A 23,948-nucleotide genomic window follows, 5' to 3' on the forward strand; every position below is an offset into this window, starting at 1 on the left:
ATGGCATTTGTGGATATCAAGGCCATGATTGACTCTATTGCTTTGGCTGAGCTTGAAATTTGTATGCCTCCCTGGCAAGCTTTGCGTAATATTCTGTCTTCTATGTGATAAGTCCTCAAGCTGCATTCTGTAAGTGGGAAAAGAACTGCCATCTTCTGAAGTAGGTCAGGTGTTTGACAAGGTGTTTGACAAGGATGCATTGCTGCCTCAAATCTCTTCAATGCCAGCATAGATTACATGCTAGACCACACATTAAGTAAATGCAGTTTAGGCATCCTGATGACAGGAACCTCACTGACACTGATTTTGCTGTCAATATAGTGCTGGTTGCAGCAATTAAAGCCCAGAAAGGTCAGTGGCAAAAGTAAGCCTCAAAATTAATGGGAATAAAACCAAAATTCTTCCAGATAGGTATTTTCAACAGACTGTAGGCACTAACCCCTAGTGGGTGACCACCCAGTCAAGATTGTTGGTGATATCACCTACCTCCACTCTACTGTTCATAAAGTGGGTGGCACTGAGAAAAAACTTGAAGCCTGCACTGCAAGAGTGTCATCAGTAATGACGTGTCTCATTAGAAATGTCTTTTGCTAACTGAACACCCTGATAAGTACAGAGATGAAGTTGAGGATATATAATGTTTTGGTAGTCAGTATTCTGACTGATGGGACTGAAAAAAGGTCTCTCACTGTCAAGATTGAAAAGAAGTTGGGTACAGATGAAGCATCAAATGGTATGAATTTCAATAGAATGAAGAGATCCATTTTCTAACTAATCAGGTCCTGCTCTCTCAAACGGTCACTCAACTCTCTCTAAGACAATGTGGTCATTTGCTCAGAGTTCCTTCCAACTTTCTGGTGAGAATCATCTTGAACTTTGACCCAGTGAAAGCAGGATGGAAAAAGACTCCTGGAAGACTTAAAACACGATGGCAAGATGATGTCAACAGATGGCATTCTATCCCCTAATGTGCTCTATCAGGATCAAGACAGAAAATGATGGAGACACATAATGCATTTGCTGTCCTCCATACTGTCCAACCAACAGCATGAGAACTAACTTAATTCATTAACTTAACTGCCTAATTAGCTCATTTTCATGGGAATATGCCCCAGAGTTTGTTATAGGAGATCATATTTCTGGACCATCAAGTCTATGAAACCTCTAGAACAGCGGTCAACATTAGAGCTGGTTGGATGTTTCATCAAAACGGTTTTCCATCAGAAAATGCTTTTTTATCAAAACCATTATTTGTGAGAAATTGTATTGATTTGATGAAATTGTTAGAAGAAAATGGAAAAAAGCACTATGAAAATGTTAAAATGTTCTTTCTCAATATTTTCAGAACAAAAAGGTTTAAACTTACTTTATATTATATTAAAATTTTAAAAGGTTGAAATTGAAATTAAACAGTTCAAATTTATCAAAACAAAAGTTTTTGATTGACTTGGGGAAAAAAAATAGAATTTTGTTCCATGAAATATTTAAAATTTTTGGCTTTTCCTCCCAATGTGTGATGCTTTTCCTTCCAAAAATCTCAACAATGTTGACGGGCAGAACATTTGTTTTCTGACCAACTCTAGTCTAGACACATGGATCTGATGAAGTGGGTATTCACCCATGAAAGCTCATGCTCCATAACGTCTGTTAGTCTATAAGGTGCCACAGGACTCTTTGCTGCTTTTCTAGTCAGTATGTGAAGTTTCAGGTGAAGAAAAGAAGTCCAAGACCAATCCATAAGGCATCTAGCAAATATTCAGTGTTGTTTATAATGGGGGAGAGATGTAGATGATCAATTTATGCCCTGAAGCACAAGACTAGTATACTCCCTCTCATAAAATGTATATTTACATATATTACTGCTCCCAAAATTATCTGGCCCTTGTGTGAATCGAGCCACTGTATATAACTTGGTGAGTGTTTCCATCTCTTCCATCAATTGCCATCATGGCAACTTTCCTTCTGGCCAGCAAGGCAGGGATTAGGTAGCTGCTAAATTTAGCAAGTCTGCTGCTTCTTGGATGGCCAGGGAGGAAGGAACCAGTAGTATTATAGCAGTTTAAGCTTGCTATGTTTTTCTCTTTGGGTTTCTCCTCTTGTCCCCAGCTGCTGCTAAAATACCATTTACTGCAGTTGAATGGGAAGAATACTGTTTCCACTGAGACTGCCACATATCACACTCACTGATGGGTGTAACATTCCTGGTCAGCGATGGAATAGAGTTTGGCAAAGTGTGCATGCCCAACTGTCTCATTTAATGATTGAGGTCTGTTAGAAAGAAAAACACCAGGGGAATATGACAGAGACACTCATCTCTCATGAGTGTCCCTTATTGGCTGGGTGTGGTGCTGCAATCTTTTCTCCCCCTGTAGGTTGCCAACCTCACTATGCGGGTCTTTGGTGACTCGGCCCTCCAGCCAAGTCATACAGTCAAAAAGGAATGAACCCCTTACGGTGTAGTAAAGAGTTCAATAAACTGTCAGCCCTCACCTGGGTCTTAAGCCCAGTCTCTGGGCCCTTTAAATCCCATCCTTCTCTTGGGCTTCTAAACAAGCCTTGTCTGTTTATCCATAGAACATTGAATGTAGACTCACTATGGGTAGTAATTCCATGCTGGATAATAAGAATATAGCAGTAGGGATATATTACTGACCACCTGACCGGGATGGTGATAGTGACTCTGAAATGCTCAGGGAGATTAGAGAGGCTATTAAAATAAAAAAACTCAATAATAATGGGGCATTTCAACTATCCCCATATTGACTGGGCACATATCACCTCAGGACGAAATGCAGAGATAAAGTTTCTTGACACATTAAATGACTGTTTCTTGGAGCAGCTAGTCCTGGAACCCACAAGAAGAGAGGGAAGTCTTGATTTATTCCTAAATGGAGCACAGGATCAGGTCTGAAAACATCCACTCAATGTGCATCGGCAGTCAAAAAAGTGAACATAGTATTGTGAATCATTAAGAAAGGGACAGATAATAAGAGCGAAAATATCGTATTGCCTCTATATAAAGCCATGGTATGCCCACATCTTGAATACTGTGTGCAAATGTGGTCACCCCATCTCAAAAAAGATATATTGGAACTGGAGAAAGTTCAGAAAAGGGCAACAAAAATTACCTGGGGTACGGAATGGCTGCCATATGAGGAGAGATTGATAAGACTGGGATTTTTCATCTTGGAAAAGAGACAGCCAAGGGGGGATATGATAGAGGGCTATAAAATCAAGACTGGTGTGGAGAAAGTAAATAAGGAAGTGTTATTTATTCCTTCCCATAACACAAGAACTAGGGGTCACCAAATGAAATTAATAGGCAGGAGGTTTAAAACAAACAAAAGGAAGTATTTTTTTCACACAACACACAGTCAACCTGTGGAGCTCCTCCCCAGAGGATATTGTGAAGGCCAAGACTATAACAGGGTTCAAAAAAAATTAGATAAATTCACGGAGGATAGGTTCATCAATGGCTATTAGCCAGGATGGGCAGGAATGGTGTCCCTAGCCTCTGTTTGCCAGAACCTGGGAATGAGCGACAAGGAATGGATCACTTGATGATTACCTGTTCTGTTCATTCCCTTTGGAGCACCTGGCTTTGGCCACTGTCGGAAGACAGGATACTGGGCTAGATGGACCATTGGTCTGATGCAGTATGGATGTTCTTATGTCCTCTTTCTTGGAGCATAGGCCACTTTCCCAGTGGCCGGTGGAGAAATCCAGGCCTGGACACTACTCTGGATCCCAACTCAGGGACCCTATGAACAGCAGTCATGTACTGCTTCCTTTGATTAGTTGCTACTGCATTCCCAGGGTCTCTTCCCACCTTGTCCCTTTACCTCTGGTCATTACCTTGAGGTTAGCATTCTAACGTCCTCTCTCCCCTAGGAATAGTGAATGTAGCCAGATGAACTCCTGTGGCCAGAGTAGAGCACCTTTCCTCACCCTTCTGGTCCCAGTCAGGAACTGACCTGCTAAGGCCCTTCACCACCTTTTATCTGAGCCTGTGGAGCCTCACAGACAATGTTACAAATCTGACCATGAAGCCACTAAGTGACACTTGCTGGGAGAGCCACATTGACTGCCTAAGACCTGTGAGGTACCAAGTGACTGAGGTTTACAATGCTCTGATGGAGCTGGTGCAGTTGAGTAAAGCCAAGGCTGGAATCTGAGACAAGGTGCAAAGCCTGGCAAACCATACAGCAGACTTTAAATTTCTGGTCTCAGTTGTGGGTTGGCACAATATGTTGTTCCAAGTAAATGTTCTAAGCAAGACATTACAAAATCAGTCAATGGACATCGTGACTGCTACTATTTTGATAAGTAGCTGCCTTAATTTCGTTGTGGCCTACAGAAATAATGGATTCAAAGATGTCATCACTGCTGCCAAAGAAATGGTGGAAAATGTAGGAGTTGAGCCTGTCTTCAAAGAAACTAGTATTCATCAGAAGAAGAGATAGTTTGGTTACAAGAGTACAGATGGGTTGATGGGAAGCTTGGAAGAAAAATTCAAGAGAGAGTTTTTTTACTTGTGTGTTGACACTGCTCGAGTGTCCATCAAAGACAGGTTTGGACAAAGGAAGCACCACAAAAAGACCAGGAGGGTTTTGGTATGACCTTAGCAGATTGCTGGCCGACTGGAAAATACTCTTGAACAATCGTACAGAGTTTCACCAGATGCTGACTCATGGGGAATGTTTGGATGTCAATAATAAAGACAGCAAAGAATCCTGTGGCACCTTATAGACTAACAGACATTTTGGAGCATGAGCTTTCGTGGGTGAATACCCACTTCCTCAGATGCATGCATAATAAAGACCTCTGTGTCGAATTGGACAACATCCATCACACTTTGCCACACAAGAAGCACTTTCCGCTCCAAGTTCTACAATTCATTCATGATGCAGAGCTGAATGACACTTTTCCTAATGTGTGGAAAGCTTTGAGGAATATGATCAGCCTGTTGGTCACAATTGTGAGTAGTGAGCACAGCTTTTCGAAACTCAAGCTTATTAAAACATATCTTTGATCAGTGATGGCTGATAAGAGACTGACATCACTTGCTATTTTATTACTTCAAAATGCCATTGGCCAATCTTTGGATCTTTCTGACGCTGTGCTTCAGTTCGCGAGGGCAAAGGTGAGAAATGTGACCCTTTGAACTAAACGACTAGGGTTAACATTTTAACCCTATCATCTACTGTAACACCTACTGTAACACTATTAATACTGGTTTACCCAATGTTGGGGCATAGTTTAATTTCTTGATGTTAGTACATTTCCGTTATTCTTAAAATTTAAAAGTTTCTATAAGTGTAGAAGAAACAAATTTTTTATTTGGTTATCTATGGCATGAATAAATATAGATTTACAGATCCTAGTGTGCAGATTTATCTTCTTATATGTCAGGGATAAATCTGCATGCAAATTGTGCATCCAAGTTATGAAATGGGCCACAGGTGCAATAAAAATAAGGTATTCAAAAATTTAACAAATGGAGGGAGGAGAGGGATGAAGATGCTCCTCACCTGGGGTGCCATTTGGACTAAGGCCAGCCCTGACCTCCAGCAGGGAGCAACAAAGGACCATATACACCCTGTCACAGGGGATTTGTGATTATGACCAAGACCAATGAAGAACATGAACTTGGGCAAGTCACAGAAGCTTTATTTACAATCAGCCCTGGTTGTCAGTAGCAGTTCCCTCTGCACTGCTGCTGAACCTGACTGACCAGCTAGAGTGGACAGGGAACAATCATTTTCTGGAAATGATTTTTGTCTCATCCATCCTAACAGGTAACCCATGAAACAAAGGGACCTATCGCTAATAATCACTGTGAGTGCAGAGAGGAGGGTCTTAAGGCTTGATTTTGAAAAATGTCCTCTGATTATATAGGCAGAAATAATTGCTGGTGCATTTCCTAGTATGAAATATCTGACCACCTGATTGTTCCTTTCCAGCTTATATGCTACAAAATGCACCCACAGTTATCTCCAGTCATAACATTGTGGATGCAAGAGGCAGATTTGAGGCTCTCAAAACAAAAACTAGGAAATTGGTCTCTCTGTCACTTAGGGTCTTCATCTGTAACTAGAGTTAATAATACCTACCTCACAGGGAGATTGTGAGGCTGAGTTAATGAAAGCACACTTAAAGCCCCTGATGGAAGACACCATATAGCTGCACTAAGTATTGTTTGTTATTACCATTATCTACCAAGCCAGGACAAAAAGCCTATATAAATAGTATATATTCAAAAAGTTGCCACAAGAGTATTGGTTACCACTAATTGCTGGTGTCAAAAATTAAATATTTATAATAGCACAGAGCCGCAGAAATGGTTTACAGAGTAATGTTAATTGATGATAATTCAGGATACATAACCAGACTCATTTCCCATTAAATTGCCCATCGTCAAGATCAAATTCCAGTGCTAATTTTGTTTTCATGTTAATGATTTTGCTTTGGTTTCCAGAGAGTGATTAACAGAATGAATTCATATAATAACTCTTAAATATGCTGGGAGTAGTAATTCACACTTTTCTTAGTAGACATAATACATTTGGTTTTATAAGAACAAATATGAGGAGCTAGCTGCCAGCCTCCCATTGGCTACAGCTACATGGCTAGATCCCCAATACAGGCCAGTGGAAACATAACCTTTGATATTTACGAGGCTCGCACATAATTGTTATTTCCAATGGGGCACTGAAAAAAACAAACAGTTGGAGTCTTATTTTAGTAGCATCATTTTGCCTTAGTTGCCAAAATTAGAAAAAATAAGAAGGTAGAAGAGGTGGTGGAAGATTTAAAATAAAATTTGTCTAATTGCTTTCGAGAGAAAGGGACATAGATCATGCGTGGGCCTGTATACTGTGGTGTTGATAGATTTGTTAGGATCTCAGTTACTACAGTGGTGAGCACGATATAAATGCTTTAGATTAGATTAGATTAGATTTGATTGCACTGTAACCTCCTTCTGACAACAAAAATTACTATATGATCCCAAGAGGGGGGGACTGAAGCCTGAGCCCACCTGAGTCCCACCACCTGGGAGGCTAAGCCAAAGCCTGAGTCCCACTGGCCCAGGTGGGGAAGGGGTCAAAGGCAAAGCCCAAGGGCTTCAGCCCCAGCCAGGGAGCCTGTAACCTGAGCCCCACTGCCTGAATCCCTCAGGCTTTCGCTTGGGCCCCAAGCCGCAGCAAGTCTAAGCCAGCCCTGCTGACCCCATTAAAATGGTTTCAAGACCCACTTTCAGGTCCCAACCCACAGTTTGAGAACCACTGGATTAGACTGATACACCTGACAATAATGCCCATATTTTTCCTGGCTGGAATGTTAGTGGGACACAGGAGAGCTGAGGTTTTGACATCACATGGAACTTTTCCTTTCCTTCCCTACAAGCCACAGTAATATTGCATTGTGTTTCCCTTTGGTATTCGAAGCCACTAACTGATTGCCACGTATCTTTGTTTGCATCTGTAAAAAGTCTCTTAACTAGGCATGTTTTATTCTGAGTTCAAACATTTGAGCAGGGCTGGCCCACAACATTTTGGCACCTGAGGCAGGGAGCTCAAATGATGTCCCCATGTCCCCTTGCTTGGGCCAAAACTTTGAAAGGTCTTAATTCTGCCTTCTTCCTGTTCTACTCCTCTCATGGTACTGCTCTGCTACCTACCCCAATAAAGGAGAACTAACAGCTTAAATTGCCTTGTTCAAAAAATTTAAGTAACACTTAACTTTCAAACGCCTGAACAGCAAATGTAATTTTTCTTGTCTGCATAGTAAACACTGGCATTATTATCTGTCTGAATAATGAAAGTGGTGCTTTCCGTGCCTTCTTGGTTGCAAAGATTTGAACTGCTTCCTGCTAACGGTCCACAGTCTGGGCCAACTCATGCTCTGCTGAGATAGTTGCAAGGCCGACAAGCCTCTCCTGTGTCATTGTGGAGCGTAGATGTGTTTTTATTAACTTCATCTTGGAGAAGCTGCGTTCTCCACTGGCAACTGTTACAGGAAGTGTTAGAAGTATGCGCAGAGCAACAAAAGCATTTGGAAAGAGGGTGGTCATCTTATTTGTGTACATATATTCCAGAACAGCCTTTGGAGTTGATCCTGCAGAAATGTATCTTCAAAGGGCTTTCAGTTCATCACCTAAATCACTCGCATCAATATTGCGCATGTCATCATGTGTCAACACTGTCTCTAGTGCCCTGCATTGCTGGTGTAGGTCTTCTTCAGGCATAGTGAGGAGTTTTGGAATATCATACAACATCCCAAATATACTGCTGTGTTCTGTTACCAGATTTGCCCGTTACTTTGGGGTATGCTCATTTATTCGGGTTACTCTACTTGTGGGGCTGGGAGGGAGGGTTCTGTAATCAGTGTACTGCTTGTGTCACTTGTGTTTTTATATGGAGCTCTACTTCTCCCTGCTGCAAGTCCCCTCCCAATGGAGCTATCCTGCAGGACCTCGGTTCCCTAGGGCTGGGTTTCTCTAGCCCCAGAACCGGATAAACACTCACACACATACATTAACAGAGCAAGTCTGAGCAGACCGGGTCAATCAGTACTTTCAAGCTGGCCCCCCATATATGCCCCCAGGCTCTATGGACTGGGTCAAGCAGCACTTTCAAGCTGCCCCCCCATATATGCCCCCAGGCTCTATGGACTGGGTCAAGCAGCACTTTCAAGCTGTCCCATCCCTATCCCCACTCTCACATCACAATTGTACTGGCAGTAACCTACTTGATGAGCAAACCCCACAGTATTTTGGGCGCTGCAGGGATCTTTAGCTTAGGTAAAAGAAGCGTTGCTGCAGAGTATATGGAGGAAGCTAAAAACACAAAAGAGTAAAGTTCAGCAAGAGAGAGAGAAGCAACCAGCTTAACCATACAAGTTATTTATTGAATAATAGTGATAACTACACAAGGAGGGCTAAACCAACATAACATACATTATTAAAGGTTAACACCTAAGGTAGAAAGGAAAACAGAGAGAGAGAAAGAAGGGGATCTCACCGCTTCCTGAAGTTTGAACTGGTCAGGGTTCCCAGATGATGGTGGTAGCTCAAGGTCCTGAGTGCTGGAGACAGGCAGAACCCCCAGCATGATCAGTAGGAGAATATGGAGTCCCAGTGGAACTGATGCATAGTTTGGATCTAAGCATCAGAATCCTGACTGGAGGATGAATAGAGATTTTTGTAGAGAAAATACAATGGTTCAAGGGAGAACACTAGATTTGTTTATAGGTAAACTGATGACTCAAGTAACCAGTAACTGCACACTGCACCATAATAACTCTAGCTCAGGAACCAATCCATGCAACAAACCTCGATGCCAACTCTGCCCACATATCTACACCAGCGACACCATCACAGGACCTAACCAGATCAGCCACACCATCACTGGTTCATTCACCTGCACATCCACCAATGTAATATACGCCACCATATGCCAGCAATGCCCCTCTGGTATGTACATCGGCCAAACTGGACAGTCTCTACGGAAAAGGACAAATGGACACAAATCAGACATTAGGAATGGCAATATACAAAAACCTGTAGGAGAGCACTTCAACCTCCCTGGCCACACTATAGCAGACCTTAAGGTGGCCATCCTGCAGCAAAAAAACTTCAGGACCAGACTTCAAAGAGAAACTGCTGAGCTTCAGTTCATCTGCAAATTTGACACCATCAGCTCAGGATTGAACAAAGGCTATGAATGGCTTGCCAACTACAGAACCAGTTTCTCCTCTCTTGGTTTTCACACCTCAACTGCTAGCACAGGGCCTCATCCTCCCTGATTGAACTGACCTTGTTATCTCTAGCTTGCTTGCTAGCATATATATACCTGCCCCTGGACATTTCCACTACATGCATCTGAGGAAGTGGGTATTCACCCACGAAAGCTCATGCTCCATAATGTCTGTTAGTCTATAAGGTGCCACAGGATTCTTTGCTGCTTTTACAGATCCAGACTAACACGGCTACCCCTCTGATACTTAATAACTCAAGGGTTTTCTTTAGGCTAGACAATAGGAGCTGATCAACCTTGGCTGTGAGTGGTGTTTTCTTCCAGGGAGCTCACAATGCAACTGGGCTGCTTCACTATTTTGGAAATCAATCAAGGATTCATTACTAGAATTGGTCTTATAACTGCTGAGCTGGGTGTGGGCAGACGTAGGTTCATTAACATCTGGAGCAGAGATTCCCATGATACAGTGCTTCCCTGCTTTTTCTGGTCCCAGAGTTCAGCGCGGTTCTCTGTTCTCCATTCTGTATGCAAATTGAGATGTCTCCCTGTCCCATCTTTCATGCAGATGAGGCTAGGGGAGTTGTCTCTGCTCTCTATTTGGTATGCAAGTAGGATGTCTTCATCTTGTCACCCTTGTCAGGAGGGGTCTAGGTGTGTCTCCCACCGCCCTTCACTGCTCTCTGTAAGTCTTTTCTATGATCGGTTTTGGTTCCAGGAACGGCTGGGGCAGAGGGTGTCCTTTCATTAGTCAGACAGGCTAGATACTGCGCCCTGGTTCCCCAAGAACACAGAGCTGACTGGTATCAGTTCCTTGAGCTGCATGAAATGTTCTTCAACTGACTGTATTGCACAATCTAGCACCTGGTTAAAGAATTCAACTTTGAATTGTTGTTTGGGGTCTCTTATGGGATTATCCCGTGCCTCATAATCAAAATGTCTTCTTCTTCAGTGACTCTTGTATTCTTGAATGGGTGGGAAAAGAGCTTCAGTGTGAAGTTCCTCTGCCAATTTCTGTGCACTCTTCAGAACATTTTGAAATCCCTCATCTGACTGGTAAGACTGTAGGTATGACTTTGCTTTGTCCAGTTGTTCCATTGCTCCAGATATATCAAGATCAACACCTTGGAGTCTCTTGCTTACAACACTTATTTCAAACAGTATGTCATGCCACAACACTAAGTCACACAGAAATTTGAAGTTATGTATGTTTCTGGTGATTCCATTTCCCTCTGCCACTGTTCTCCCATAAACAGTTCCAGTCATAGCATTATCCTCCATAATGGCAACTATGGCATCATCTATCTTCCCAATTTGGTGTTTGATAGGCTTTATTGCCTCCACTCGACTTTCCCATCGTGTGGCACTCAGTGGTTTCAGTATCAGAGAGGATGTTCCCAGATGTTGCTTCAAAATTTGCCATCGATGAGTTGATACAGAGACAAATACATAAATGCTTTAAATTATATTTAAAAATTCAGCAGCCTCACTAGAAGCTGATGCTGCATCACTGACCACCAAGTTCAATAAATGAGAATTGCATGGAACAAAAAAAGCTCTAGGGTTTAACTCTCGGATCCATGTCTGCACTCCTCTCTGTTCTTTCCTCTCACGTTGGCACCATTATCGTAGCCCTGACCTCTCAAGTCAGCTATCGCAATTCCCGTATCGTCCAGCTTTTTAAGAAGCACATTTGTCATACCAGCTCCTGTAGTATCATCAATGTCAATAAATTCTAGAAAATGCTCTCTGATAGTCACCATTGCAGGGACATTTTCACTAGGTTCTGTTGTTGTTACAAAAAGCACTATTAAAGTCATTTGTTCCGGATGGCTGATGTCAGGTGTGCAGTCCAGAATAATATCTTGCTGACTTCAGATCTGCCACAATCTTCTGTTTGACTTTTGTTGCCAGTAACTGTATGATCTCATTTTGAATTGTTTTTCCAAGGTAGTGGTGTGTATACATTTCTTGGGTGGTGACTCTTCTTAGATGCTCTTGGAGTACAGCATCAATGTCAGCCATCAGCTCCACAATTTTAAGGACATTTCCATTGTTTGGCACTTACAGCTGATCTGAAGTGCCTCGCAATGCTAGGTTTTGGGTAGCAAGCATTCTTACAATGGCAATGAGCCTTTTCAGAACATTTTGCCAGTAAAGAGACTCTGATGCAATCTTCTCTTGATGCTGATCATCTATGATGGCCTTTAACCTTAATCTCATCTCAAGCTCTTTCCACCTATGGAATGTTCTCTGGTGATTTGCTGCCTTCTCATGGCATGCCAGATTTCTAGGTTTTCCCAGTCCTTTGTTCCTGTAGAACCCAATGTGGCTGGAACATTAGACTGGAAGAATTTGCAACAAAAATAGCATATAGCATTCTGAGTTTTTGAGTACCTAAGCCATGGCCTCTCCACTTTGTCACCATTCGGGATTTCATACCAGTAATGTGTTGGATGGAAACTTCTATTTTCATTGTCTTTGGGGAACATGAAGTTTTTTACTTGCTGTGGCCCATGCAGTACAAGGAAGTCCCTCAGACTACTGCTCAGGTGGATCCACAGTCCTGTATCTAGGCTTAAGGAACTCAAGTCAGCAGCAGCTTTTTCTAGTGCCTCCACCACACTCTTCTCTGATCTACATTTTTCTTCTTCTTCTGCATGGTTACGTCCATTTGAGATGGAGATATGGATGCTGCAGTAGCTGCCAGGTCACCAGCACTCTGACTAACTGGAAGGTCAGGCATCTCCTTACCACTCACATCCTTACTGGGACCAGAAGGCTCACCGTGAACATTTGTGTCTATGTATCTCAGGAGAGCACTTCCTGTTTAGATAGAAAAGCTTCCTTTGCTTTCTTTCTTTTTCTGAATGCTGCCCCAGAGGGACATTTTCTTCTTTCACTCATGACTGCTGTTCTGTGCCAGCTATAGTGGCTCTCAACACTCAATTGAAGGGGACAAATAAGCAAGCTGGTAGCAGGGCCTGGGTGAGGGAAGATATCAACTTAAGGGCCTAACTGGCTCCTACTATTTCAGTTGACTGCCTGTTCTCCTCAAGTGGGTACAGGGAAGCAGCAGGAAACAGGAAGCTCCCTGAGAAGCTGGTGTTCATCAGTCCAGGCTCCTGGGGGTGCTAGAGAGGTACATAAGAGGCTCCTTCTCCTGCTCTCTCTCCTTGCAGCTCCTGCTGCTTTCTGTTATTCCATCTCAACTTTTCTCCTGCCTGCCTGTTATGTCTCTTATTTCCTCCAGCACAGCACTCCACCATCTCTGTGCATCTAGAGCAGAGAGAATCATATGCACCATCAGACACAACTTTCTAACTCTGGGTCCTAGTGGTGCCCCCCTATATACACATACATACACACACACACACATACAATCTGGCACCTGAGGCAGCCACCTCCGTTCGCCTCATGGTAAGGCCAGCCCTGCATTTGAGATGCAGCAAGAACTACAGTACTAGACAGATATTGCAGCAACTCTTTTCTCCTGTTCATGATGCTAATCCCTATTTATCTTCTCTTTATTTGCAGGACAATGCCAAACAGGAGAAAAAGGTATGGTGTGGTTTCTTGTTCTCTCCCCACCTGCCCCTCCTGGGGCTCTAAGCACCCTGAATATTTCCTAGTTATTTCCTTGTTATTCTTTCCTTCAGCTGGATGCAGCTGCCCCGGGACCCTGGCAATACTACTGCATGCATTAGCCCTAGTCAGGTACTAGAGAGCAATGGGAGATGTTCTCTCTCTCCCAAGGTAAGAGTTTGCTGCCACTACTGTGACATCATCTCATGCCAGCCCGGGGCCTCAGCACAGAGTGTAAGACTCAGACTTGGACATCCAAGTTGCCCAGTGTCGTCATATCCAATAACTCTACTATAGGTGATAAATACCAGTTTATCCTTTTGTTTCTTTAACTGGTTAAATGTTGCAAAAACATTTCTACTTGCTAGAATTTTTTAAATAAATCTGCTTTAGCCCATATCCTCCAGTTCAAATGTATGGTAGAAGGCAGATGTCAGCCAACTTTTCAGCTCCATCATGCTGGGGCTGATATGCCCAAGATCTTGCCCCTGGTGAGATATAGAGCAGTCCTGGGGTTACCCTAACTTACACCAGTTGTCCCTCTCAACTGTTTTCTCTGGCCACACTACCTATTCTGGCCCCATGGGGATTCCATATGACAGGGGAGTCTGCAGGCATCCAGACTTGCACCCACTGTGGTGGTCAGAATCCGTCCATTTAACTATTTCAAATTTTGAATTTGAAATACCAGAAATCTGATTTTAAGAGTTAGACTCAGCCAACCAGAGAAAAGAAATATTACCATGTGTAAAACAAAAATTGAAAATCTAATTGAAATTTTGAATACTGGCTGCTTGCAGTGAACTACTCACAAAAAGCCACAGACTAAGAATCATCTGGCAAATAGTTTCAAACAATAATTATATCTGAGAATATTGTGATCTATTGCCAATCTGTGAACAGCAAATAGATTAAATTAATTGAACTTATTATTCAATACAGCTGCATTGGATTCAGTGTAGTTAATGAGCAAGGTATTTTTCACATGTTCATCTTATCGTTTCTCGTAGCAAAATGCGTGGACATCACCTTAGGCTCTTGTAGTGATGTTCCCTACACCAAAACAATGTATCCTAATTTGCTGGATCAGAAGTCCAGAGAAGTGGTTGAATTCAGCTCTGAATATATTCTCATGAGCGTGCTACACAACTTGCTTCAGGGAGAATGTAATCCTGATCTGAGACTCCTGAGCTGCTCAATACTGGCTCCACGGTGTGAAAAAGACAAAATGATAAAGCCCTGCAGGCACGTCTGTGAAAACCTGAGAAAAAATTGCCTTCCTGCATTTGACACAATAGACATGGCTTGGCCCTACTTCTTAGACTGCGATCGCTTCTTTGCTGGTGAAGAAGAAGGTTGCTTTGATCCACTGGCAAAGCTACGAGGTAAGAACTGAAGCTATACAGGCACATCATAATAAACTATCCATGATTGCTGTAATATACCTACAGATTTTGTATTATACCTTAAAGTCTTACCTGAAATTTTAGAACAACAAGAATCACACAATACTAACTAGCTCATGGAAGTTAAATAGCTTTTGTGAATGTTATTTTTTTTTGTTGTTTAGAGGTATATAGTGCAGGTGACCGAAGTCAGTTGAGCTACACCAAGGATGAATTTGATCCAATAGATTTAAAGGACCAGTCTCTATGCTTAAGGCTGAAGTTTATCAGTGTACTGCAGGCCAGTTTTTAGTTGGTGAAGCTCACAGCAAATATGGCTGCACATCTTAAAATATCTGTCATTGTGCAAGTGCAGTAGCTGGTTTTGGAGACTTGGACTAGCATACCTCACACGGAAGAACAAATGAAGGAGGTTCTTGTTCAGATCTAAGGTTTTGATTCAGGTTCATTTATAATTTCCATACTTCAGTTATTGGAAATGTATGTTTTATGAACAGAGGGGCACGTGTTTGTTCACTGTAACTTGATAACCCCACTCTGGCACAAACTTTTTGACCTCACTTAGTTGCAGTTATAATTTTTCTCTGCAGGGGAGCCAGAATTAGCTGAGGAAGATTTAACTGTGGAGGTGCCTACAACTTTAATTCAGTTCACCCATCATTCGTATTCCAAAATGGTGAGCATTTTGAAGAAGACTGCTTCTAGGTGCTCCCACATTGCAAGAACTTACAGCATTGGCCGTAGCTTTGAAGGGAGAGATCTTTTTGTGATTGAGTTTTCAACTAATCCTGGACATCATGACCCGAGTGAGTAATAATGCTCCCAGCTGCAGTGTAGACATAACTCTGACAGCTATCCTCTTAGGGTGAGATATGGCGCACTTCTATCATGTTCCCTATAAATTCATGGATTTTAAGGCCAGAAGTACCATTTTAATAATTTAGTCTGACCTTCTGCATAGGACTTCCCTAGATTAATTCTGGCTTCAAGTCCGATAGCTGTCATTGAACTAGAACATGTCTTTTAGAAAAAAATATCCAATGCTGATTTTTAAAATTTCCAGTGATGGAGAATACACCACCATTCTTGGTAAGTTGATTCAATGGTTAATTACCCCTACTTCAATATTTTTACCCTATTTCTAGTTTGAATTTGTCTAGTTCAACTTCCAGCCATTGAATCGTGTTATACCTTTCTCTGATAGACTGAAGAGCCATCTGTTATCAAAGGTCACACAGGAAGTCTGTAGCAGAGTAGGGATCTGAATCTCCCAAGTCCCATGTTAGAAGCCTAACCACTAGGCCATTCTTCGCCTCCAGTTAAAGGAACAGTGGTAGCACTGTCCTTAATAATATAATGTTCCCTCTACCAGCCTACAAACCAGTAAATAAACATGTTTTAAAATAAAACCATTAATTCAACATGTTTTATCATAAAAATCATACTTTAGCAAGCAATTACACCACTCTGAACAGCATAACGGGACTTTAAGGAGGGCAAAAATAACTCCCAGCTCAGGATTCGGCTGTCTGCCACTTTACACACAGAAGAAAAAAGCCTTCAGAATGCAAGCGCTTACTTGCCGAGCTTAGAGTAAGGTCCTGGTCTGGGCTCTGGGTTAGCACTTAGGTGCTCCTCCTGTGTCCCAGTCTCACCCAGCTCTGCCCTCAGGGAAAAGCAGGCCAAACCTCCTAACAGGCCTGCTGATTCTTGATTGGTCAATATTTCCTCTTGGCCCTTCTAGGCCTCTGGAGGACTGCCTTGTTGGTCACCCGGTCTAGAAGGTTTTTCCTTGGGCGCGGAGTGTCAGGGTGCTCATGCCTCCCGCAGAGGATAGAGAAGGCCTGATAGATCCCATCACAGTGTAGTCTAGCTGATGTCTTAGCCAATGATTCTTTTTCTAGATGTTTTTGTTTGCATTCCTCTGAAAATACTCTTATTTATAGTTAGTTTTAGCTGTTCTCATCATTAACCACAGGGATTGCCTCATAACATTTGTGAATCCTTAACAAATAGTTCACTTTATTGTATAAAAAATATATATTCAATTTGTTAACTGACTTGAAGTTGGTGCAAATGGATCTGGAATTGACATGATGTTTACAGGAATATGCATGTTAAATTACTGTAAATAAAACTCACTGGCTCATCTGTCAGCTATCTGCGTTGCACTGGTTTGGGAAGGCATCCAATTGTTCTCAGAATTACAACAAATCATCTCATTACTCCATCTTTCCACAGTGAAGCCAGAATTTAAGTATATTGGAAACATGCATGGAAATGAAGTTGTTGGGAAAGAATTGTTAATATACCTTGCACAATACTTGTGCTCTGAATATCTCCTTGGAAACCCCAGGATCCAGACTTTGATAAACAACACTAGAATTCACCTTCTGCCTTCACTGAACCCAGATGGGTATGAACTTGCTGCAGAAGAGGTAAAAGACCTTTTACAATGAAGTGAATATGTTATAAAATTCCTTGTAAAAGAGAGGAAAATCTGGGGCTTGGGAAATTTGGGGTTTGACAATAATTGACTAACAGATTTTATTCCCATCTGATTTGCTGGGCAGCTGCTCTGTAGTGCCCAGATTAACAAAACTAACAGGTAATTTGGACTAGATTTTCCATTGTTCCTGCTTGTACGCTGGAGGTCTGATACGGATGAAAGTCTTTTTGGCACATTCAGTAGCCTGCCCAATGAGTCAATTTTGATGATTGAAGCTGATCCTTTTATTTCGTACTAACTTGTCATTTAATATATTTTCTCTCTCAGCTAGAAGATCAGATATAATTAAATATTAATATTTCTTATGCTTGCTGAACCCTGATTTAAACCCTGTTTAACAGCTGCTGTGTTCCACCTTGGAGTCACATCAGTGGTGCTCAGAAGTGCTTTTGAGGTCCTTTGGGATAAAGAGTGTTCTATAAATAAATATATTATTTCCACTTTCTGGACGCTTTTAACAAATCTCTGGTGCCTTTTTGGCATTTAAAACTTCCACTTGTTCATTAACAAATAACATTTTTAGAACCCCAAACATTATGAGACAGGCAGGATTGGATGTTTAATTAGCTTTCTTTCTTTACTGTAAATTAGGGAGCTGGTTACAATAGTTGGATTAATGGACGTCAAACTGCTCAGAACCTTGATCTTAACAGAAACTTCCCTGACTTGACATCTGAAGTTTACAACAGAGCTGGGCTCCGATGGGCACGCCTAGACCACATCCCCATTCCACAATCCTATTGGGAGGGTAAGGTATGAATTACAGACGTTTTATCAAATATATTGTCGAAAGGCTCAGATAATTATGAATATTGAAAAAAATCAATACCAAGTTATCCTTGATGCTTGTTTTAGCTTAATGCTATTCTTATGAGGAGGACTAGTTGGATGTGCATAGGATTTGTATGATAAGTCATGGCTGGTCATGGCAGAAAAGGCAGACGTCTCAAATGAATAGCAAACAAAAATGTCACAAATCACAGGTTTCAGTATTTCATTTAACTATATGCTATTGTACAATAGAAACCATTTGGGAGGGCCTGATTTTTACAAGTGGTGAGCACCCACAACTCATATTGACTTGATTATTAATTAATTATTATTATTACATTTATTATTTGTATTGCGGTAGCTCCTATCAGCCCCAGTTGTCGCTCAGTGCTGGGCAGACAGAACACCAAGCCGGTCCCTGTCCCATGAAGCTCACAGTGATTTCATTGGGAGTTATGTATCCTCAGCATTTCTTGGAAATGACCAAGCTCACATTTTAACAAACAGCTCAGGTAACTGAAGCTGTTATCTCAGTGCCTGTTCATTCACACTCCCACCCACCAGCAGCAGTACTGGAAGGTGGGTGAGAGAAAGCAGCTGTTACCTCTCCTTCCCGGTACTGGGAGCAGCAGAAGCAGCACTGGGTCTGAAGTTAATCATCAGCAAGTTAAGTAAGGCACGTGCTTGCATAGTAAGAGTGTGATAGTCAGGAGTGTTTTAGTTCCTAGCCCCGGTCACAGGACAAGTGTACCAAAGGCTGTACATATGGCAGGGGGCGGTATCCCCCAGCTCCAGTGGCTGCAGTTGCAATTTATCCCCCTACAAACAGAGGAAACACAGAATCCATCACCTACTGTAAGTGTGAGGCAAAATACTAGCCCTGAGTCTGGGAGCTCCTGCTCTCGCTTCAACTCCCCATGCAACCCTTGTTTTCATCTGGGTAGGTTTTCAGTGAAATTGGTTCCGTTGTTTGCCAGCATGCAATCCCAAATGTTCAAAGTCCCGGAGAGGATGGATGATACAGAAATTAGGATGCTAGCAGAAGACTCTGGAGAGTCCCTGCTTCTCCGCAAACCTTCCTATGTGATCACGGGCAAGTCATTTAGTCTCTCTGTGTCTCAGTTCCCCATCTGTATAATGCAGATAATAGCACTGCCCTACCTCACAGGGGTGTTGTGAGAATCAATACATTACAGAGTGTGTGTTGCTCAGATATTACTGTAATGGGGGACATACAAACCTACAACTTCCATGACAGCTGTGATAAACGTGCTGGTTATGCTCTGGTCCTGCAAGCTACCCCATGTAGCTGGAGCCCGAGCCCAGCTGACTTCTCTCAAGGCTCTGTGTGGAGCAGCTTGTACAGAGGCCCTACACTAGTCAGATTCTCCCCGGACTCCTGTTGTGCCGTTACAGCCCCTGTAGGCCATCGCAGTAGCATACAAAGGCCTGGGTGGGTGACAGAATTTGTCCCTAGTATTTTTGTCCCAAATTTCCCACTGTTGCTACCCCAAGTTCTGTTCCCCTAGTAACACGAAAAGGCATAGGCAGCCACTGGCATTTTAACCTCTCTCTCTGTTGTCTAAACCTGCCCTGAACAGGAACAAAATGCACAAAATTACTGAGGGTTTTCAACATACCAGAGGCTACAACCGTTCTACTGCACGCCTTTCATTGCATTTTACAGGGGAATTAGCCATGAAGGAAGTGACTACTTAACACACCACAAATGCACACAGAACTTGTTCCCTCCATAACGAGCAGCTCAACAACATACAAAGTACCTTCTGATGTGTGCTGTGTAGAGAGAGAATGAGAGAACCTGTCATCCTGTGACCTTGAAGGCACACGCAAAACTTCTTTGGCAACTACAGTTTCATTTAGCTAAGGGATGAAACTGCATGAATCTTCTCTGAGTCTGGAGTTAACCTACTCCGACAGCAGTGGGCACAGAAGAGCCAGATGAGTCGTTGATGTAATGAGCATCAATTTTGCTAGGGATCTGAACCATTTACCTTAGTGAGGGGAGGCAGTTATGGAACTCAGCTTTGTGCATTAATATGTCTGCTTCAAAGCCAGCCTTTCAACTGCAATTTACTTAATAGTATTTATTACTTGGCTTATTACAGTAATTATGCAGGTATTCCAAAGCACCACATGGAGATCGGAAAATTGAAAGCAAGCTCTTTAGCTCTTTGCCAGTCACATAAACTCAGAAAAAACCCTTCCCTTCCCATAATCCTTGCCCTTACAACAAGCTTTGTTCTCTGTTATTACCAATTATCGTAATAAATGGTCAGAGTTGAAATTGAGAAACATTATCAGAGATTAAATAAATTAAATTGCCTTGATTCATAGAGGATTTGGAGGCTTATAGTGGAGGCTAGCAGAAACTGTAGGAAATCTAGTCCAGTTGTTTCTAAAAGAAAAAAACAAAGCATCTTTACAGACCATGGAGACAGTGGCTAAATACAATATAATTGACAGAAATGGGAATCAGGTTTAAAAAGGGTAATGGCCATTCACTGTATTTATGGCCAAATTATCTAGCTCCTTTCTAATTGTATCTTAAATTGCTCTTGCAAAATGGATAATTTAAGAATGATTGTCTGTGACTGAAAGGCAAAGGACTTCTGGTGAATTAATAAGCCACATAAAAGAAAAAAAATCTATGAATAGTCAAAGGGTAGAGTCTGATACCATTGATGGAGCTGAACCAGAAGGATGTAGATTTAAAAATATAGTTTCTTTAAAGCTAAATTGCTATATGGGTTGCAAAACCTAATTGTTTTCCACAAAATTTGCAGCGATAAAATAATAATGGTGTCAAGTTGTTCTGCAATAACGCAAAAGCAGGCAATGGGGTACAAACCCCAAATGAGTTGTGCTTTCTATACTTAGATTTCACCAAACCAATTATCAAGTGGAAACTCTTCAGGTACTATAACAGCCTAACCATGGAGTTACAGACAGTCCCCTTGGATACTCCAATCTGTCTTGCCACACAGGCGAGCCTACCTTTGTGATAAATGGTCCCTTACACCAAGGATCACAGCAATATTCAGGTTACAGTCTGTCCCAAAGGACCATTCACTTATCCCAGGTCAGTTGCACTTTAGATCTCATGCTAAAGACAATGCTTGTAGCCAATACTATAATAAACTATCTAAAGATTTATTAACAGGGAAAAGGAAATAGAGTTATTTATAAGATGAAAGCAGGTAAACACACACACACACAAGTCACAATTTTACATTTGAAAAGGTAATAGAAGTTTCTATAATAAACATGCTGTATATGTCCTAAAGGACTAACTTAGGCTAAGCATCAGGAGATCCCTTACTTGTGCTTAGAAGCTATGCCCCCGCAGAGTCCAGGTGTCACAGAGATACAGTTCCTTCTTGTTAGGGTTTTTTATTCCCTTTCCCCCATGTGCTCTAAGCTGTGAACTCATATGATGAGTGGAATCAACTTGCATAACTCCTGTTCATGAGGTGTGGAGGGAGAGAGCAGAGAAACAAAGACTTTTGTTCTCTTCAATGTCCCACAATAGTCCTTGTGGTGTTGATGGACCTTCCTTGTTAACCAAGATGTAACAGCTTTGGAGGTCAGCACTTCACACTAGTTAATGTCTCTCTCCTGTCTAGTGATTTAGAACGTAACAGAGGCTTATATTACAAATGCTTAAATATTACCTTACAATATAGGATACAGGTGCCATCAGTGAGATTAATGCACATAGCAACTCACCAGCAGTCAAGAAAATCTTAACACTAAATGCAATCTTGTAATTCTAATACCTGTTTTAATAATATCAACACAGAGGTGAGCCAGACTGATTCCAGCTAGGTATTTGTTCGTATTCGGTTGAGACATGGGGATTGTGGCATGGGCTGGAAGCTGGTCTGCCAGCATCACAAACGGGCTCACCATCTTGTGGAGTAAGTAAGTATCTACCAAGGCCACGTCCAGACTAGGGGAGGAAAATCGATCTTAGATACGCAACTTCAGCTACGTGAATAACGTAGCTGAAGTCGAATTTCTAAGATCGAGTTACTCACCCGTCCAGACGGCGCGGGATCGATATCCGCGGCTCTCCATTTCGATTCCGGAACTCCGTTCGGGTTGATGGAGTTCTGGAATCGATGTAAGCGCGCTCGGGGATCGATACATCGCGTCCAGACTAGACGCGATATATCGATCCCCGAGCAATCGATTTTAACCCGCCGATACAGCGGGTTAGTCTGGACGTGGGCCAAGGAAGTAGGCTAGAAAGAAACATGGAGAGAGGTTGAGGTTAGAAGTTTTCTGAATAAGACATTTAATCTGGGCTTGTCCCAGAAAATATTGATATAACAGTTAAATAAAAAACTTTTACTGAAATCTGAGTATATCTGTTTCCTTAAGAATAGGCCAGGGTCTGTGTTCATGCCTATCCATTGCTTCAGAGAAGAGCAAAGAGCAGACAGGTTTGTGTCCTGAAACCAGAGAAGATGAATTGAGCCCCCTCTGCCGCAGGCTTCCCAATTACTCAACAGCTTTTGTGTGGGCACTGACAGAGCTGGGAGGCATCAAAATTGCCACAGCATGGTCCATTGGTCATCCAGCTGATCCCAAGAGGAAACCCATGAGGGCATCAGTACTTCTCCAGGCTGTATTAAATTATTTCTGCAGTTTCTGCTTCTTAGAAGGGATGGAGTTAAAGGGAGCCAAGGCTTGGGAAGGAAGCCCAGGAATCAGTCCAGAAGGGCCTGACTTTTCTTATTGATTTCATGGGATCCATGGAGTCAGGTCTCAGATTCCTTGTGGAAAGCCCACTCTCACTGCAAACCCAGAAGGGAGCATTCCCCTGAGACTCCCTGAGTTCATTCTCACAAAACTCTCTGAGCAATTTTCTCTCCCCCACCTTTGGTGTATGTACCTATGTGTGCCTGAAAGATTTCTCTAGCGTCCTTTACCCGTGGAACTCAACTCCCCAAGGCTTTTCAAATGGTCTCCCTTCTTATGCACCATGAGTAAAATCCTCTCATGCTCTTGAACATATGGGGGAATTGCCATATTACCAAACTTGACAATGGTTAGGCAGCCAGTGTGCCTGACATGCTGGCAAATATTGTCTCATTGTTCCTTTGTATTCCCCTGTCTGACTATCTTCACCTGTTTTCTCTTGTCTTATTGTAGATTCATTGGGGCAGGGATCATCTTTTTGGTCAACAGTGCCTAACACAATTTTATCTTGGTCCATTACTAGGGATCCTTTGTGCTACTGCAATGCTACAAATGAATATGAGAATGATAACTTCTTTCTGAAGGACCTCTCTGCTTCTTTTTTCACAGGAATCAGTGGCATTGGGTTCATTTTAAAACCCAGAGTCAATTGTGGGGAAGCAAGGAGATGATAGTTTCCATCCACTCCTTGCATGTCTTTCTCTCTGGGCTCACCTGTAATACTATAGTTTTTAGTGATACTGGCATGCAAATATATGCAAAGGTATTTTTTTGTATTGGAAACTGGAGCATAGCTAATAATGGGGATGAAGAACTTCAGTTATCCCAAATGATGATGAATGACAGAAGAATTTGACATGCCAAGTCCTGAAATGCATGTTCCTAAATGCTAACAATACTTCACTTCTCTACTCCTTTTCCTGTTTACACAGGGTCGGAGGTGCCCACAATTCTTCACCACTCCTTCTGGTCCTTGGCACAGGATCATAGGTCTTGGAGTTCCAGTCCTTTTCTCTTCAAACTTCTCTTGACAGTGTCTTCCCATCGTATCCTAGGTATTCCATGCCCTTACTTGCTGTCCTCTTCCTCCCATGCTTTCGTTGCTGGTCATTCTTATCACATATCCATCCAACCTCAAAAGTGTGCTCTCCAGCCTCTCTGTCATTAAGAATTCCAAGTTCATCTTCACCTTAA

At 42.2% G+C, this 23,948-nt stretch overlaps 1 protein-coding gene across 1 annotated transcript in view; it reads left to right on the forward strand.

The window, feature by feature from the left end:
- CPZ (carboxypeptidase Z) overlaps positions 1-23,948 on the forward strand; it is a 59,400-nt gene that overhangs the window by 15,780 nt on the left and 19,672 nt on the right. Inside the window, exons 2-6 of the mRNA XM_050947651.1 lie at positions 13,293-13,316; positions 14,351-14,725; positions 15,337-15,552; positions 16,988-17,184; positions 17,847-18,008. Of these exons, the coding sequence (XP_050803608.1) occupies positions 13,293-13,316; positions 14,351-14,725; positions 15,337-15,552; positions 16,988-17,184; positions 17,847-18,008 (974 nt within the window). The remainder of the gene's footprint in view (positions 1-13,292; positions 13,317-14,350; positions 14,726-15,336; positions 15,553-16,987; positions 17,185-17,846; positions 18,009-23,948) is intronic.

The sequence above is a fragment of the Gopherus flavomarginatus genome, chromosome 3 (genome assembly GCF_025201925.1).
Source record: "Gopherus flavomarginatus isolate rGopFla2 chromosome 3, rGopFla2.mat.asm, whole genome shotgun sequence".
Taxonomy (NCBI): Eukaryota; Metazoa; Chordata; order Testudines; family Testudinidae; genus Gopherus; species Gopherus flavomarginatus.